This window comes from Lagopus muta, chromosome 5 (genome assembly GCF_023343835.1).
Source record: "Lagopus muta isolate bLagMut1 chromosome 5, bLagMut1 primary, whole genome shotgun sequence".
Lineage (NCBI taxonomy): Eukaryota > Metazoa > Chordata > Aves > Galliformes > Phasianidae > Lagopus > Lagopus muta.
In genome coordinates this window covers 50,207,407-50,226,495 of record NC_064437.1, presented here as the reverse complement: position 1 = coordinate 50,226,495, position 19,089 = coordinate 50,207,407, and the positions used below count along the sequence as shown (strand labels likewise).

General features: G+C 41.4%; 1 protein-coding gene across 1 annotated transcript; it reads left to right on the top strand.

Annotated features, from left to right (window-relative positions):
- Positions 1-8,948: 8,948 nt before the first annotated feature.
- On the top strand, positions 8,949-18,999 carry ANKRD1 (ankyrin repeat domain 1). Its single transcript, XM_048946957.1, has 9 exons — positions 8,949-9,199; positions 10,771-10,947; positions 12,055-12,192; positions 12,280-12,387; positions 13,054-13,152; positions 13,915-14,013; positions 14,365-14,463; positions 14,598-14,696; positions 15,563-18,999. Exons 1-9 carry the CDS (start codon positions 9,173-9,175, stop codon positions 15,671-15,673), a joined length of 957 nt encoding a protein of 318 aa, XP_048802914.1. The 5' UTR covers positions 8,949-9,172; the 3' UTR covers positions 15,674-18,999.
- Positions 19,000-19,089: the final 90 nt, after the last annotated feature.

Here is a 19,089-nt window from a genome sequence, read left to right as displayed (position 1 = left end):
ATGGCTATGGCTATCATTACTCTGTTAACATGGTGCAGTAATTTAGCTTAGTCATAAAATTTCTTGACTATTCATCTGTTCAGTTACATATCTGTAGGCTTACACTTAAAATCTCCAGAGACACCACATGGAGTGATTCCACACAACTGTAACCACGTTATGAACATGGAGGCCATTTACAGAACTCAGGCTGAGAACCTAGAAGTTAACTGATTCCAAGCTGACACCTGAGTTCCTTGCAATTTCTGATGGCTGCTTAGTTTCATTTTTAGTAACAAATGGGTACATTAGTCTCTGAGTGCATTAAAAATACTCTTCAGAAATGTACATTCCACTGGAGTAATTCTGTGCCAATTCAATGGCTTTGGGGCAGTCTGCTCAAGCAAAATTCTTTTCCTATGTAAGAATGATCAGCATCTCCCTGCAAGTACAGGACAAGTATGGGACTGCTTCAGAACTGTCCATCCCACTTGCCTTGGCATTTAAAGGTGGCAGAATCTCCTGCAGCTGTGGATGAAACACTGTCACTCTGGGAAAGCTGCTACCATGTGTCCCTACTATTGTTCTCAGATAACAACAAGCAAGAAAATGTTTGTTTTTTCCTCACTTCTGAAGGCTCCATTAATATGTACAAGTGACAACTCCCTCGGTAGCAATGAATCACATTAATTAATAAACACGTGAAATAAAACATGGAGAAAATATGCACTCAAGGGCACAATCTGTGTGTATGAGAGTACATGAGTCTCCGATGGAGACAAATGGGAGATGCACATACAGGCAAAAGGGAGAATACATTCACCACAGTGCATGGAAAAAGGCCAGCACAGAACAGAATGGAATGCATACAGGGATTAATGCTGGATTACAGATGCCTGTGGCAACTGCTCTCAATAAATTATAGTTAGATCAAAGAAAAATAGAACCCTTTGATAAGAGATTAACAAGTGCCATTCTCATATGTACAACTGTAATTAAAAACAACAACAGCAACACATTTTAACCCCTTACTTGAGATACTAAGTTTTTTCTTTCCAGTATTATTTATGAGTTACTTCTGGCCACTCAGGAATAAAAACAACTTTCTCAGTGTCTTACTTCTGTTACAACCAGCTACCAAATAAACACACAACCATTATTTTTATGCATACACCAATAATTCTGTAATAAAGAAAAGCAAAATTGGATTTGGTTTCATCTATTTTCTACAGTCTTTTCTTGCCCTAGGATATAATGTACATATGCACTGTTTACAGCTCAGTAGAAAAAAAAAAGCAGTTTTTTGAAAGGTCAGTGGAAAATTAAGCAATAAAGTCAGAAGTTGCTACAAATGTGAATATCCTTCCATCATCTTATCTGAAATGTGAAGGCTGCTTTTTTGTTAACTTGCACCTTGTGTGGAAATGTGCATTCTGACTGTTCCCTTCCAGGATCAGAAAAGTGGGTAATCCAATACACATTCTTCAGCAACTCTTGGGCTGCAGTTTTTGCAGGTGCCTCATGCAGAAAGGAAAAGACTGCTGCAAATCTGAGCATTTTAATGCTGCAATCAATTAGTAATTCTATCTTTACATGACTAAAAGTGTCTTTACATGACTATTCCACACTTCTGAAAAAATACACTCAAAGTAAAACTCAAATCTTGTACTACAGCCTTATGAGTTCACATTTTTGAACCAATTCATCTACACATTTCTCATCTTAAGGTAAAACCTACTATTTTCTCCCACTTGTTCCTGGTTGCAGAAATCATAAGTAGAAAGTTAACTGCACTTGCAGAGTGTGTTTAATAGTTGACTTTACTTGTTAATCAACTGGCAGTGACAGTTCTAAAATTTTACTTGTATTAAATTCACTTGGTTCAACAGGCTGGAGGTCTGCTTGTCAGCTACATGTATTCCTGTAAGTGATACTGCAATGCTCTGAGAGCTCATTTTACCAGACATTCATTTCCAATGAGAAGATGTTTTCATCTTGCCATCAACATTTTATGTTTGATACGTATATGTATGGCTGTACTCTTCCTCCTTAAAAAAACCCTTGTGGAAGCAGCACCATTTCCAACATCATTAGCATCAACTATAACATTTTCCATGAAATCTGAGACATTAAGCTGAGGGAGTGGAAGCATATTCTTGGGATCTATTTACTTGGATTTACTACACTAGTACCACAGATTCACTGTTTGTGCTTCTGGGACAGAAACTGCGTATAGCAGTGAACCTCTAAAATGAAGTGACCATTGCAGTGAAACATGTGGAGCATATACCAATAGCATTATAACTGCTGGGTAGAGCTTCAAAAGCATGCAGCTTTTTGTTTTGGCTCTTTTCAGAATGAATTAGCAACATTTTTCTCTAGTTGCTGATTGATTGCCTGAGTTTCATCAAGAAAACTATTCTTACCATCTATGCAGGTCTCTGGGTCAGCTGGTGATGACTTCTGAGAGGAGGTGACAAATATCATTTATTTTTAAAATGAAATCTTTTGTCCCTACCTCAAAGGAGGGGTGGGGGAAATTCCTCTGCCTTCTATGATCCAACACGAAATGAGGAAAGCCTAACAGGAAGTTGTGAGGACAATCACAAATTCATCTGTACAGGGGTACAAACTCAATAGTTACGCCAATAAAATGTGCAAATATATGAGTTTCACTGTGACCATGAGTTCGACCTTTTGAAAATAAGGCTCAAGAACACTGGAAGTGAGAGAAAAGAATTTCCTAGACCTATTTGGGCTGGAAATCAGGCAAAGTTGGTCATCAGTCTGAGATTTCCTAAACTTCCTGGACACAGGAAGGCCAGGACCCCAGTGAACGTGAAATGTTTCATTATTTCTCTTCCATTTCCTGCCTCAAATTGAGAAATGGAGAAATGGAGAAAGATATTAGAAAAACAAAATCCAAATACAAAATAACTCATTAAAACTGGGCTACATGCACAAGCTGCAGTTTCTTGGCAATGGTCTGAATGATTTCTGATTTCCTCTAGCTCTCCCACTCCTGCTGCTGAATGGGGAAGTGATGCCCTTTCCTCTCTTTGTAATAATGTGATATAAAAGCACAGGATTACTCAGCAGGATTGAATGATCACTCACTTAGCAAAAAGACAATGCTGTGATCTGGATCAGAGCATCAGAGAATGTAGTGACCTCTTCTTTCTGTTCTGATGGGAACACCACTGGCGGTCACCAGGTGAGAACCCTTGGTTGTCTGACAAGGTGGGTAAATCTGAAGAGACACACAAAAAGCAAAGTTGATAGAAGTTTTGTATGTGGGATGTGTGTGAAATAAAGGCAGAGTATGGGCCTAGCTCAGGCTCAGCAAGAGCTAGCTTGGCAGTGGCAAGTGACTTTTTGCATTCTTTAACAGCCTTTAGTGAAATTTGGGGAACAAAGGCCTACAGCACATTCACCTTTTCCATCTGGCCCTGGTGTGAAGATGCCTCTGCTGAGAGAAAATTGCTGTGGGGGAAATATTTGGTATTTTCTCTTTTGAAATATCAACAAACTAAAAACAGTGCCTGCAGATTAATGCCTTGCAGTTTCTAGGCCCAGAGAAACCAATTTAGATTAGTTGCTCCTCTTTCTTCCCCTCTCATGCATTCCCTACACTTTTCCTTGAAATGAAATGGAATACAGAAGTCCATCCCAAAGTGCCATAACAGACTCCTTTAATACTTTGATGTGTTAGAGAGGGCACAAAGCTTTTTCCAAGTCCATCATCTGACACAATTTTTTTTTTTTTTTTTGCTCCAAAGTTATTCCAAATGGCTGAAAATGATGATGATTAGAGGAAAACATGGGAAAGGATTAAGCAAAATTTAATCAAGAAAGAATTGGACCCCTTTAAATGCAGTGAATGCCAATCTATGTGGTTAGGTGCAAAGCAGGCCTTGCTAAACAAGTCTCTTTCCACACCATGACAGGTTTTGTTGAGAGTAGTTTGTGTGTTACTGCAGTTTATTAGAGACTTGCCAAAGCATTTCACTCATAGCATGGGTTGGTATGATTAAAAAGCATGCATTATATGGAATTAAAAGGATGCACATTGGAAGAACTAAGAGCTGGCTCCCTGACAGATCGCAGCATGTCAGTCTCAGTGCAGAGAGAGCAAATGAGTGGAACTATTTCCAGCAGATTCCCACAAGGATCAGTTCCTGGCCCAACATTGTTTAGTATTTTCATCACGTGTCCAAACAATGGTGTAAGATCAGTCCCAAGATGGTTGGGAGCTGGAGGACTGACAGTAGAAGAAATGGCTGCAGGAGCTGGGCTTGCTCAGCCTGAAGAAGAGAAAGTCCAAGGATATATTGTAGCACCATAAGAAGAATTTGTGAAGAAGGCAGAGCCAGGTTTGTTACAGACATCTACAGGAGGTGAGAGAGAGACCATGGTCATAAGTTGAAATGAGGGATGTTTCAACTGTATGTAAGAAAAGAACTTGCTATCGGGATACTCAGGAATTGGAGCAGGATGACAAGAGAAGTTATGAAATCTCTGTCCTTGGAGGCTTTCAGGAGCTGACCTTACCTGTATTATGTTCCGGCCCTGTTTGGAGCAGAGGTGTGGAAACAGATTATACCCCAAGGTCCTTCCAGCTATAGCATGTTATGACTATAGCCTAGTTTATTCTGCCTGGAGAGACATTTGGGAATTCTGTTAGATCATTGTTTCAATGCATACTGTAATGCAGTGCTACAGGGAAGTGCAGTGCTTGGATGCAATACTTGAAAGTATTCAAGGAGAAATAGATGCTAGTAGAATGTCGTGCCCAAACATAAAACAGTAGAAACTCTGGAGAGCATTCAAAAGAGCTCTGGCACATCTTCCTGAAGCACTTCAGAGAGATGTTTGCATCACCCAAAACTAGAGCATCCCCTTACTCTTACAAAGGAAAAAAGGTATCATACTTGGGACAGCAGTGCTTACAAGGTCTCAGGCAAACATAGAACAAGATTCAGTACGGGAGGCTTTAATTTAAGATAGTGTAAAATTCAAAATAAAACACTGAGGGAAAGGCAGAAAATGTCACTTTGGAGTGAAGCTGAATTCTCCATTGCTAGTCAAAAGCACTAAATGTGCTTCACTGCAGAGCAGTTGCCAGCCTGGGTACCTGCTGGATTATCAACATGACCAGGATTTCAAAGCACTCTCACGTTGTATAGCTGAGAACTTGTTCTGCATCCCCCTAGCTTTCCTTTTCTGACTGATTGAAGTTGTTCTGCAGTATTTATGAATGGCATAAACCTTTTTTACAACTCCATACTGGCACAAACAAACCCCGTTGCCACAGCTGAGCACATAAAAACATAGTAAGATGTTACGTGAACATAACGTTGGCACAAGTTCTGGATACACAGAACTTGACCAACATTGCTGACTGAAGGCCGAGTGTGCAGCCAGCAGATAACCCTTCTGACAGATAACTGTTCTGGTGCCTTAAGCTGCACTTTGCTGCTTAACTGAGAACCATTCTGGTGAACTAGCTAGATTCACATGTACTGCACAAGTGCAATTGTGATAGAGCTCAAGGTCTCAGATACATTCCAATCCCTTGCTTTTAAATATAAATCACTGATTTTTTCAGATTGTGTGGAAATCCCAGCCCTAATGTCATCTGAGCAGGGTTTTTTTAAGCACTACAGTAAGTGATGCAATCACTCACTGCTGGTTTGGGTTTCACCAGAGCGCTATGAAGCCCAGATCAGCAACCTCCCAGACTGTAACTTCTTTGCTTTGTTAACAGCTAATATGAGCAAACTGAATTATAATCACATCCCACTGTTAATTTATCAATTTCTTATACTCTAATTTTGTAGTTAAAACAAACTTTGCGTACCTTGGTGAAATCTTGTTTGTTTTCCTAAGGAGATAGTTTGTTTCTCTTCAACATTTTACCCAAAGAAAGATACATTTATGAGAAGTCTCAAAATTGGTTTAAACAGGTGATATAATAATTCCTTGATCATTGAAATGAATCAAACATACATATGTACCAGAGTGCTGAAAAAGTGAGGGGATTGAGCGATATACCCAAACTGCATGGTGATGATAAATTATCAAAGAGTTTATTTGCTAGATAAATAAATTCCTGCCTTTTATGGAAAACAAACAGTCAAAATAGAGAAAGAAAAACAGTTACTGCAATATATTACGAGTTAGTGCTCCACTGTGTATGAATATGCGTAATGTATGAATGTGCACTCAGAGAAAGAAAAAAGCCATTGCACACTGAAGGAGAAAGCTGTGGGTTACTGTTCCTTAGGAGTATCTTCGGGTATGCAATACCCATGGCTGCACACTCACAGAACATGGGTTGCTGGATTCATGCCCTCTGCAATGCACAAGCACGTTCCAGCCCCTGCTGCCTGCCTGCCTTGCCTATCTGGCAGCAGGAGATGCCAGAGACAGCCAGGCACCGCACAAGGCAACACCTTGGGTGCAAGGGCAGAGCCAAGGGCAGAGGGCTGGGAGGTGCCTGTTGGCTGGGATAGTGACAACACTGAAAACACAATGGTGATACACTTGACAGGAAGTGTAATATTGTTTGTATCACACATAAAGCTTTCCCTCTACTATTAACTGTAAAAATTACTTACAAGCATTCTTTACACTGCTCTGACAACTCCTCCTTTGATATCTGGGAATGGGCCTGCTGCCTTTCAGTGTTTTCTTCCGCAAAGTTCTTGTGGCAATATAAATTGCCTTCACCTTACAGCTCATTGCAGATCCATTAGCAGACCAGCAAGTGTTTTCCAGATTCCTGTTACACATCTCCCACTGACCATCTGCTATTACTACCTTAACAGAGATGCAAGAAATCACTTGTTGAAAGGGGATTACATGGTTACAGCCCAGCACAAGGCTGCAAGCTCATTATGCTACTTCACCTTCTAACATTAAGCAATAGAAATAAACAACAGGGCTAGAGTCTTAGTAAAAACACACAGGTTCATATCAGCTATCTCAGAATAATTATCTTGGTTCACATGACATTCAGCTTACGAGCATTGCGTTTGGTCAGTTTAGATTGTAACCCTTTGTTACAGCAGTTTTATGTGTGGGGCTTTTTTGTTTTTGTTTTTTTTGTTTTGTGTTTTTACACAGCAACTCCGGATTATCAAGGAAGACTCACTTTTATTTCTGGTTCTCTGTAGTCAGCAGAGACTGGATGCTTTAACTGTTACATGTGGCTGGATTTTTTTTTTGGCAGCTTGATGTGAGAAGTGGGTCAGTGTTTCCCTTTGGAGCACTGAGATGTTAAGCTCATGTGGGCTCTGGATTCACTGGCCATTTGCAGAGAAAGATCTACCCGCTTACACTGTCTTGGATAAGTTTTGCTGGTCTAGTTTATATACCAGGCTGTCAGTTCTCTGCTGTGATCTGTTACCAATAAACAAGAAGTGATCTTTTCAGCCATCCTACTAGGGTTGCAGATTTCAAAACAATCTCCCACAGAAGATTCACAGAATAATACAGAGCAAGATAATCTGTTGCTGCACATTTACGGACAAGAAAAAGCTAAGCAGAGCTGCCTCTGATCACAGAGACACATAGCAGGAGCACAATGCTGCTGCAAGAATGGGTCCTGCAGTGACTCAGGACATACCGCTCTCTGGGAATGATATCCTGGCTCCACTTCGGTTTGGAAAAAAATGTTCCAAAAGTCTCTTGAGCTGCCACATACTCTATTTTAGTTCTGGAGCTCATCCTCTAATGTCATATATATTCTGAGTAGTAAGGGAACCACCTGATGTCCAGCTTCATTTCAGGGAAAGGGAGGGCATAGGTATGATGGGCACTAGAAGGCAAGTTTGGATGTACTCACATTACCGGTAAATAGTTCAGAGGAGAGACACCTTGAAAGGTCAGTGTCATGAACATAGCATGCTAATGATGCTAATGAGATAAACAACACCCAAGATAGCTAGATCTTAATGCAGTGGAGCTCTATGTACATGTTGCACAGGAAGTACCTGAGACTGACTCGTTTCAGCCAGGTGACTTGTCCTGCTTGTGCCCCACCGGATAGAGTCTCTTAGCACTGCAGAACTGATTTCCTTGGCATTTATCTACACTCTTAATGCTGAAATTAGTGCTTGAACCTGTTGTAAGATTGCTTTCTGCTGGCGTTCATTCTCCTCCTTCCAGGCTGTTCTGATTTATGACACAAGAAAACCTCTTTATTTTTTCCAAAGTACTCCATAACTCCTTGTACCCCAAACACACCCAACAACCATTTATTTCTGTAACTCATCTTAACCACCAAAACTGAACAAGTCCTGAACAACTGAACAGTGCACCTGTTCTCTTGCATTCAAATGAAAAATATGCTCTGAGAAAACAGCATTAGTTTTACTTTTTTGGCACATGACATAATTCATTATTTTGCTTATGATCACTGTCAGCGTCCCAGAAAAATGCAAAGTTTGCTGTTGCAACATGTTACACTGACTGTAACTTCTCATGTCATAGGCTAAAAAGCACCAGAGACATCATTTTGGTTTAGTAATCCTTTCAGAAAATTCCTCCCATCAAATATAGAAGACAGTCATCATGATGAGAAAAGTCCTTTCCCCTAAAACTGTTTATCATCCCAGAATAAATAGCAATGAAAAGAATGGCTTTCCAAGACTTAAGGGGTCACAATCCTCTTATCAGGAAGGTATGACTCCAAGTACTGTACATAAGCCACTTACCCTTCCCAGCACCCTGCAGTCATCTGAATGTCAGTTAGAAAAAAAAAAAAAAAGATGAAGCTATAGAGCTACATCAACAGACAGCTGTCCCAGTGGGCACTGGGAACACAGGATGACTCGCATTGCTGAGCCATGCGGTCATGGCCAAAGGCACGATGAGCTCACATTTCATTCCTATGCACATACGCGGTGTGGTCAGACTGAGGGACTCGACCACCCTCACCCTCCTGACGCCCCTCGCCTGGTCTCGACACTAGATCTGGCTAGTTAACATGTCTGGAATGAGCGCGAGCCTACCTCCCAGCTGGCAACTCTTCAGGCGTACTCGGATTCCAAGGTTGGAAGATTATCTCATTCAAGCATAGCTTTCCCAACGATATATAAGCAAAGCTAGTGTGGTGGTCCCAGCAGAGCCAGCCTGAGCATTGGGAGATTCATCCACAGGGGAGTACAGCCTTCAAACACTGGCAAACATGATGATGATGAAAGTAGAAGAGCTGGTAGGTACAAGCTTCTTTCATTTACTCGTAATTACTTTCCTTTCTAGACTGTCATTGTACCAGCCTTTGTGGATCACTGAGGTGACAGAGCAGTGCTCAAAACCTGCATCTGTTATAATTCATTATCCTACTATAGTTCCACTAACTTCTGCTAGGGAAGGGGGCTTGCCACTGGTATAACTACACAGTCATTTGAATTTTGCATCAGAACATAACTCACCAGGAAGTACAGAATGACCAAAATTTAGCTGTGTATTTTCCCTTGATCTTGACTGACATACATATACTTGTAGAGCTACTAACTTCAAAATCCTAATCCAGTAAGAGACTAGGGAAAAGACAGCAATGCAGGGAAACCAAATTATTCTCTTTCCACTTTTAAGCCAACAACAGGCATTACTAACAATTCCTATTTTCACTGCTGTTCATGGTACAAATTTTGAAAGCCCCTATCTAAACCAGATCTCAAGCAATAGAACTTTCCACTGCAGAGTTCAGACTAACAATGACCAACAGACTGGGGAAAGAGGAGCAATCCAGTAAAGCACTGGAGCATTACACAGGAATATTTTTTTCTCCAGATGGCACAGTTAAGATGAAACTCACATACACTGACTAGCCAGTACCATCCAAACTCTTGGCAAGGCCTTAACAATTTTTCTAGTATTAAAATCTATAACAAACACAACTTTACAAGGATGATTGAACAGAAATCTAGTCAAGAAAGCATACATTTACTAAACCACTTCAGAGTTCATCCTAAGTTCATCAAAGTTGGGGTTGGACTCGATGATCTCTGGAGGTCCCTTCCAACCCCTACAATTCTGTGATTCTGTGTGATTCTGTGATTAACCCACATAAAGTTCATCATCCTCTAAGTTTAACAGGTTATCCCTTTGAGCATACTTAATAAAGCATCCAAAATATTTCCAAAAGCTATGAAGAGCTGTGCTGCAGCACAGCATCACGCAGCTTCAGCACAGCAGCTACCTCACATTCATTTGCCAAGTGCTATAAATGGGGACTTTGGTACTGACAGCAGTGCGTAAGATCAGCCTTGAAATTACTCAGCATCCTGATTTAACTGCACTGTTTCAGCCAGACTGTAAGGTCCCAAGAGGAAAGCATGTCCTCCCACTCTGGCATCTCATTTCCCTTGCTCATGAGGTGCTGGTGCCTGCTCAGGTTGGCTCCTTCCAGCAGAGCCTTTTACAGCTTTCTGATAGGTCTGACACATGGCGAGAGGAAATGCAAGAAAATTCTGAAGAAAAAGGATGTTGTTCACAACTCAACAGCTTTTGTCAGCACAGCAGCAGCTCAGTGCCAGTTGAGCACTGAGTTACAGCAAGGTGGCCTCATGAACCTGACCCAAACCCCGAGGATGCCAGCAGGGGGTTGCTCTGGGAATGTGGAAGACCTGCCTGCAAGCAAGCCTGCCCCAGCTACCCACACATATACTACACATCAGGCTGAATGAGGCCTGCGGTCAGTCTGCCACACACCGATCCATCATCCCAGGGGGTGCTTGCTGCGGTCATCAAATTGATGCTCATAACATATTATCTTTACAGGTGACTGGGAAGAAAACTGACGATAAAGATACCGGCAGCTTCCTCCCAGAGGACTTCAAAACTGGAGAGTATGAAGCTGCTGTAAAATTAGAGAAGCAAGATGACCTAAAGACAGCCTCTGATCACCTACTAACCCAAGTAGACATGGCTCCCGGGAAGCAGAAGCATGAGGCAGAGGTAGGCTCTTGGATTTTGTACTTGGGCTTTTATCATCTTTACACACTTTCTTCAGAGCTCCATGAAGTTTTGCCTCAGATTTCTAAGTTAGAAATACATGCATGCTAGGCCAGATAAACAAGCCCCCAGGAAGTCATTGCCAAAGGAAGTTGGTCTAATGCCCACCGAACGCAGAGATGTGCCGAATCCTGCAGCTGACTGATGAAGGCAGTAACTCTGAAGCGGATCCCATGAACATGAATTCATTTGGAAAAAAAACATACCATGTGTCAGGACCTCACCAATTTATTTACAAACATATTATTTAAATACATTTAAAGGATAGAATTTGTCATGAGATAGTGCTTTACTTTGAATCACTCTTCCAAAGCCAAGGACACTGCGTCATACCTGAAATCTTATACTTCAGCAAAGACAACACACTTGTCATTGATGCTAGCAGTGCCCTGTACTCACTTCATGCAGGGATGCTTTAACAAAGGAGGCTTGAACAAGACTTAAATACTTATTGAATTGTCCCTTCAAAGACACCGCCGACATTCTCTCTAGTTTATCAAAATGCAGCACTTACTGATTGAAATGCTAAAATTGCTATAAATCACATACTTCATTTAAGGGTACACGTGTTTTTTTTATATCAAAAAGGATTAAGATAAATCAGTGGCTACCACATGAAAGTGGTTGAAGGCAAAATGATTTGTGGAAGTCAGTTAAACCTACAGGGGCCTCCCAGTCCTCATAAGCTGCAGATGTCTTAAATTGTTGGACCAAAAAGGACTGCAGGGCTGCTTTGACTCCTGGCCTTGCACAGGCCAGAAAATCTCATGATATCCCACAACATATGGCTGAAGAAAGCGTTTAGGAAAAAGTACAATGATGCATGAAAAAACTGTGTAAGAAATTGTGTACCTTTTACACTTTGCAACTTAATCTAATGGTCCATTAGCCATAGCCCCAGTACAAATCAAATCAAAACAAAAACTTATTTCAAAGTTAACTCTGTATGAACTGGATTCAACTGAATGGTAATACCCACTGTCCTGCCGCTCTAGAGGGAAGGTGTGTTCAGTCCCAGCTCAAACTGCTGCCTCTCCTCATTTGTTTCAGTTGAAGATGAAAAAACTACAGGAGAAATCAAAACTCGAAAGCTTGGAGGACCTTGAAAAAATTATTCAGCTGAAGAAGAAGAAGAAATGCAGGAAAGTGAAAGCTCCCCTTTTAAAGGAACCCGAACCAGAAGTTATTGTAAGTTCTGCTGTGAGCTCCTTTGGGAAAGAACCAACGAGCTTTTGTGCCACTTGTATTCACCTCCTGTATATTTTTCTCCATTAGACAGGGCCAGTGGACATAGCCATGTTCTTCAGAGCTGCACTGGAGAATAAGTTGCCAGTCATTGAAAAATATTTGTCAGACAAAGGAGATCCCAATGTCTGTGATGAGGTATGCTCTTTTTCTTACTCTGCAGCCTGCTGCACAAGAAAGTTTATTACAGAACAAAATTAACTTTCACCAGTAGGTTTTATAGTATGCACAGTTTTGAGGAGAAAAGCACTGGAAGTGGGTTGGGGTAAATAAACCCTGGAATTTTAACGTATTATGTATTCCATTGATAAAGGGCTGCTGGGATCCTCCTAAGTAATGTTACTTCAAAAGAATCCTTACATTTCAAAGAGAGATATTGGTGACCAGGAGACCCTGATTTTCTGTAACGAATGCTCTTCTAATGCTACAGATGAACAGATAAGAAATTTGTCTGCAGAAATACACACACAAAAAAGTGATGCTGCTGGCCCTTGTACTCCATAATGCATAAGCTGCATTTGCAAAATACAGCATCGTGTGTTGAATGCAGGAATCAAGAGGCATCATTTTAATGCCACACTGCAGATATTCCTCACACCTTTTTAAATGCTGGGTAGGCAGATCGCTGCTATTAGAATGCTATTAAAATTTAGCAGATTTCAGGTCTCGAAAGCATTAGCTCTTGAAAATGAAACAGCATAACGCGTGGATTTGCCATCATCCCAGAGACGCAAAGATAAAAGATTTAAAGAGACCTCTTTGTGCCATATTTGATATCTGACTTAGCACTGTTTTAATTGACAGTACAAGCGTACTGCATTGCACAGGGCATGCTCTGAAGGACATCTAGAGGTGGTCAAGAAGTTGGTGGAAGCTGGAGCCCTGCTTGAACTGAAAGATATGGTATGTTCATTAACACGTACTTTAAAATTTGCTCAATGTTTTGTAACTGGTAAAACAAACACAAGAAAAGCAATAGACTTTACACTGTCTTTCAAGTTTATCCTCAGAATAACACTGCTGAGGTTTCAGGAGGGGATGTCTGCCTTTCTGGGTCAAAACGTTTTGAAGTAAAATGCAGGAATGGGAGGACCATGTTCACCAACAGGCTGCCACAAACCATAAAGCCCTAAGAAGGGTAGAACATCTGAGGTCAGGCTACCACATCGGGCTGTGAGCAGCTACTGGAGGTAGCAGGGCCCCACAGGGCCCAGTGCAAAGTATACATTTTCCACCAGGAAATCTTTGTGCTCCTGAGAGACATCTTCTCTGCTGAACACTAACCGTGAGGGTTCTGCAGCTGTTTTTTCACTCCTCCACTTCCAGCTCTTAGTTTGTTTGCTAAATAGATGGCATCGACTAGCCTTGTTCCCCTCACTCAACCAGCCATGCCCACAGTGCTGTAAGAAATCAGAGGAATAGCGAGCAGAGCAAGACCTGTAGGGAAGGGGCAGCCCTCCAAGCAGAGAATTGGTGTTGGAGAGGTGGAGGGCTAGATGACAGAGGCTGTTAATTGAAATGGCTCAACAATCATGGAAAACTGCTTTAAGTTAAATTGCATGACAAATGATTTTGAATTCATTTAGAAGTTTGATCAAATTAGCTAAATTTCTTCTTTTCGTGCATTATGCTGAATTAAATTACTTGTGTTTTTTTCTGCCATAGCTTGAATCTACTGCCTTGCACTGGGCATGCCGGGGAGGAAGCCTGGATATTGTGAAATTCTTACTGGACAAAGGAGTAAACAGAAATGCAAGAGACAAGGTATGTTCCTCTGGGGCTCAGCCACTTTTTAGAGACTGCAAGCCCCCCAAGAAGATAATTTTTGGTGGCTGTTGTGGTACTATTTTACTGTGCTCAGTGTCACTGACGGCCTTCATAGAATTATTTGAGTTGGAAAGGATCCCTAAAAGCCATCTAGTCCAACTCCCTGCAATGAACAGAGACACCTACAGCTCCATCATGCTGCTCAGAGCCCAATCCAGTTCGACCTTAGATGTTTCCAGGGATGGGACATCTACTTCTCTGGGCAACTTGTGCCAATGCCTTACCATGCTTACTGTAAAAATCTTTTTCCTTATATCCAGTCTAAATCTCCTGTTTCTCCCCACTCAGCTTCGCAGCACCCCACTGCACGTAGCTGTGAGAACAGGGCAGTACGACTGTGCCGAGCACCTCATTGCTTGCGAAGCAGACCTCAACGCCAGAGACAGAGTAAGTTCCACCAGATCCTTACCCTTGGAACTGGGCTGCTGCCTGTCTTCATGGTTCCACTTCCCCATGAAAACCCCTGGTGACACGGTGCAGCCTGGTCTGTGGCGCAGGCTGACCCATGTCTCACCCCGTAGGAAGGTGACACACCAATGCATGACGCTGTCAGGCTGAACCGCTACAAAATGGTCCGGCTTTTGATTCTCTACGGGGCAGATCTTACCATCAAGAATGGCGTAAGTAATTCAGAAGTTTTCCTTCGGAGCAGCTTTGTGGGTTTTAAGGCTAGAAGAGACTATTGTGAACAGACTTAATTAAATCACTGTACAGTTAACTAAAGAACAGCTCACACAGGGAAAGGGCAACTTGGAGAAGGTCAGGGAACAGATGAAAAAAGCAATACCTACACTAAAAGCACAATCTATCAGCTGCAACTTAAATGACCACCACACCCTATTTTACTTACATATTATATTAAGACCCATGCACACAGTTGCTGTCTGCGCAGCTCCTGGGCTTCAGTCACCACTGAGATCACAACAGGAGCCCCATGGCTTAAGAGATCTACTTTAGCCAGCACCAATTAATGCTTCTGATTAGCAATCAACTACACCTGGAGAAAGTAAGGGAGAAATCAGTCCTTGCCCCAACCTGCAAAGCCACTCCCAGTGTTTCCCCTCACCCGGGTATGAAAATGAGGAAGAACGCAGCCCAAAAGGCACAAAGTCTACTCACTCAGGCTTTGCACAGTAAAGTTGCTCCTGTTTAATTTAGATGTTGTCCATAATTTAATTAAGCATGCAGACACTCTTATCCAAATTCTCAAATCAGTTTAGATTGGACCCAAAGAAACAGTGACATGCTCTGCTAGTCACACTGTTTGCTAACACGGCATAGGCCCACTCACATACATGGAAATTTCATCAGGAGGCTGAACAGACAGGGGATAGGAGGGCAAAATAACTCAGGAATGAGAGCACCTGATCCTGTGCACGTAGAAGAAGTCTCACATCAGATGCACTACGCAAATATTTAGGGAAGAATAAAGGAATAAATTCACCAGCTGAAATTAGATCTTGCTTTCTCTTTTCATCTTAATCAGGATGGAAAAACCCCTATGGACCTCGTTCTTCAGTGGCAGAATGGCACCAAAGAGCTGTTCAACAATCTGAAGAACAACTCCTATAAGAGCACCCAACTAAACAAGTTTTGAAGAGACAAAAGCCAGACTGCTCTCTTTTTGCTGCTTTTAAATGCTTCGCATGATCCTGGAGGAAAATAGCCCTGAACATACTATATTTATTGAAGATATTTATTGTACTAAATTATTTGAATTGCCTTCACTGAAAATGACAATTCAGGTAGATTGAGAATTAAGTTTCCACTGGTTTTAAAATAGCTTTATTTATTCCTATTTATTTCAAGGGTAATTTTTAATGGTTCTCAGTATTAATTTTTTTATAGTTTTAAATTGCAATGCAATCTTTATCAGCAACATGAGCCATTTTATCTTGATGGCACTATTACCAACCTTAGCAACTTCCATCAAGCCTTCCCACAGTTCTCAGTAGCTAATATTTGCAATTGCTGCCATGCCTCTGCAAAATTCTCACTTTCAGAAAACTGTATTACGTGAGTGGTGATATGTGGAAGAGAAAAGGAGTAATGGAAGAAGGTCTGCTGAGACCCCAAGTGGATTTAAAGGAATAGCTGAGTAATGGGGTTTAAACGTGCTATAGTGATTGTGGCTGATAAAGAGCTCACGGACAGAGCTCCATCATGTAGCCATATGGACTGCAGGATTCAGATGCAACGTGATGAAGGTGAGAGGAGACGGTATTGGAAATGTGGATTTCTTAAAGCTGGACTACTACAAAGTCCGATGATCGAAGAATGTAAAAAACAGATGATGTATATTTGTAAATTTGTACTGCTTTTTCTGTACATTTTGTACTGACTTATCTCAGATTAAATAAACAGCGTGGTTCTTTGTACTTGCTAGAGTGTATTATGGAACAGTAAGCATGCACCAGACAGTTCTCTTGCTCAGTTCAGACCTTAGCCCCTAAAATTTATAGATACTAAAAAAAAAAATCTAAGCTGCCTAAAGCAGCCAGCTCTTGAGATACCTTCCTGCCACTGTTAGATAAATACTGTCTCTTATTTTCTTCCATTATGCAGAAACACACATACAGAAACAGAAAGCCAGTACTTAAGAGGCTAGTAAGATACAAAGTTATACTTTTATCACTGAGTTTGATTTAAAATCCCCTTTTCTCAGCAATCAGTACTTACTGTGTGGAGCACACAAGACAGCTTCAATTGTCCCAGTCAAGGAAGATGTGCAATCCTGCTAGGAAAGAAAGGTATCTTTCCCCTTGCTTTAGTAGAGGTAGAACAATGTTAATAGGCTTGTCAGCAGAACCACTGATGTGAAATTTCACTAGGACATCACATGCCATGTTCAGTTAAAATCTGAACATCCCATGGAGCAGCCTCCCAGTGAAATATGCCACAGGCTCCCATGAAGATTCACCAGTCAGTAAAGCTGGCTTCTAGTGAGCAGACTTTACAGTGTGGCCAAAACAAAGTCCTGGGCAATGAAACAATGGACAGTGATGAGTATTTGTTACTTGAATGCCAATCTTGGAAATGAATTTACAGAAACCCCATAAGGAGCAGGCAGAACAAATGCCTATTCAATCTGTAACCAGCTACCCTGTGCTGAAGCAACAGATTTAGACAGATGAGACTTTTCACACAACAAGCACCGTAATTTGTGTCACCTGAGAACACATTTTTTTTTTCATAAGAACCATGTCATGTCTCTGCTTGCTATCCTCCTCTGCAAGCTACTATTTCTGTACTTGTTTCTGCACAATCATCTGGACATTGGGAGTATATCTTTCCAGGAAACAGGAATTACATCAGTGTTGGCTAACTCATCTTGACTATCTTAATAACTGAGCAGCAGTTCAGTGCTCCTGGAAACTGGGAGAAAAAGAAACTTTCCACACAGTTCCTGAAGCACTGCACCTACTTAAAGAGCAAGGATGCAGATGTTACATTTTCTGGATGAGGGCAAACAAGTGACAAGGAGGATATCTTGCATTCAAAAGCTTCTCTCTGCATGCTAGTTACAAAACAACTCTCCTCATGCTCAGGGTTGATGAGTCTCTGGCCAAGGTATATGACTTACAGAAGTTACACTTTACAGGCACATTTCCAGTGCTTCTTTATTTGGTTAGAACCTTACTTTAGAGGCAAGTCCATAAATAAGAAGCCACTATATATAATATCAATATCAGTATTATCTCAATACCGCAATAAAGCACTCACATGATGATGTCGACCAGTAAAATAAAATCAAAGGAAAACTAATTTTATTGCTTTTTGAATGATGCAAAAGCTGTTGTGACTTACACCAGCATTTTATAAAACTGTGACTCTACTGAGAGCTTTGTTAGCTCCTAAGAGCTCAGAGATAACCCACCGCAAGGCTTCTGCGGTACTTTACACATCACAACTTGTGCTTCTCAGCTTGTTGTCAGGTAAGAATAGAGAATCACAGAATCATTAAGGTTGGAAAAGATCACTAAGATCTGGTCCAACCATCCCTCAACACCAAGCCCACTAACCACACCACATCCATGACTTTCTTGAACATGTCCATGGACAGTGAATCCATCACCTCCTGGGCAGCCTGTGCCAGTGCATCACCACTGCTTCTGAGAAGAAATTTTTCCTAATATCCAATCTGAACCTCTCCTGCTGCAAATTGAGGCCATTACCTCTCGTTCTACCACTGTTACTTGAAAGAGGCTGACCATCACCTCATTATAACCTCCTTTCAGGGACATGTAGGGGAACAATAAGGTCTTCCCGGAGCCTCCTCTTCTCCAGACTGAACAATCCCAGTTCCCTCAGCCCATATTACCTGCTTTCCAGATCTTTCACAGCTTCGTTGCCCTCCTCTGGACACGCTCCAAGGCTTCAGCATCTTTCATGGGGCAACACAGAATTGGAATATTGGAATATTCAGAGTAAAGGTGCCACAAAAGCATCTCAAGTACAGCATCTTACATAATTTTTATATTGGTCAAAAGAGAAACTTCAGTCAACATTTGGAAGATGTCTGAAAATGCCTCACTGATTAGAAATCTGTTGTGACTGCTTTTTTGGATTAGATTTACTGAAGCACTAACGGGAAGTTAATTGGAAAGTCAGGAGGCAGCAAAACAACCTGGACATAAAAAAAAAAAGACATAACAGTAACAGTTGTGTGACATGGAGATTGCTCAGGCCTAGGTGAGACAGCTGTTATGCTGCAACAGCACACCATGCTGAGCACACATTCAGGATAACCTTGGGCTCTTCCTATCCATGGCAAATGTCTCATGTTACTGTTTGGCTTTAAGTTGGGATGGTTTGATTCCAAAGGCAGAGAGAACCTTTGTGCTGTGTGTCTAACAGGTTGATTTAGGCACTGCTCCTCTGATACAAACTCAAGATTTCTCCTAGCAAGCAACATATACTAGAATTGTTATAGTTATTGATCACAAAACAGAAGAGAGAGCAGATAAAGTTTTTACTGCACGATTATTCTCTCAGGCCATTTAAGGTAAACTT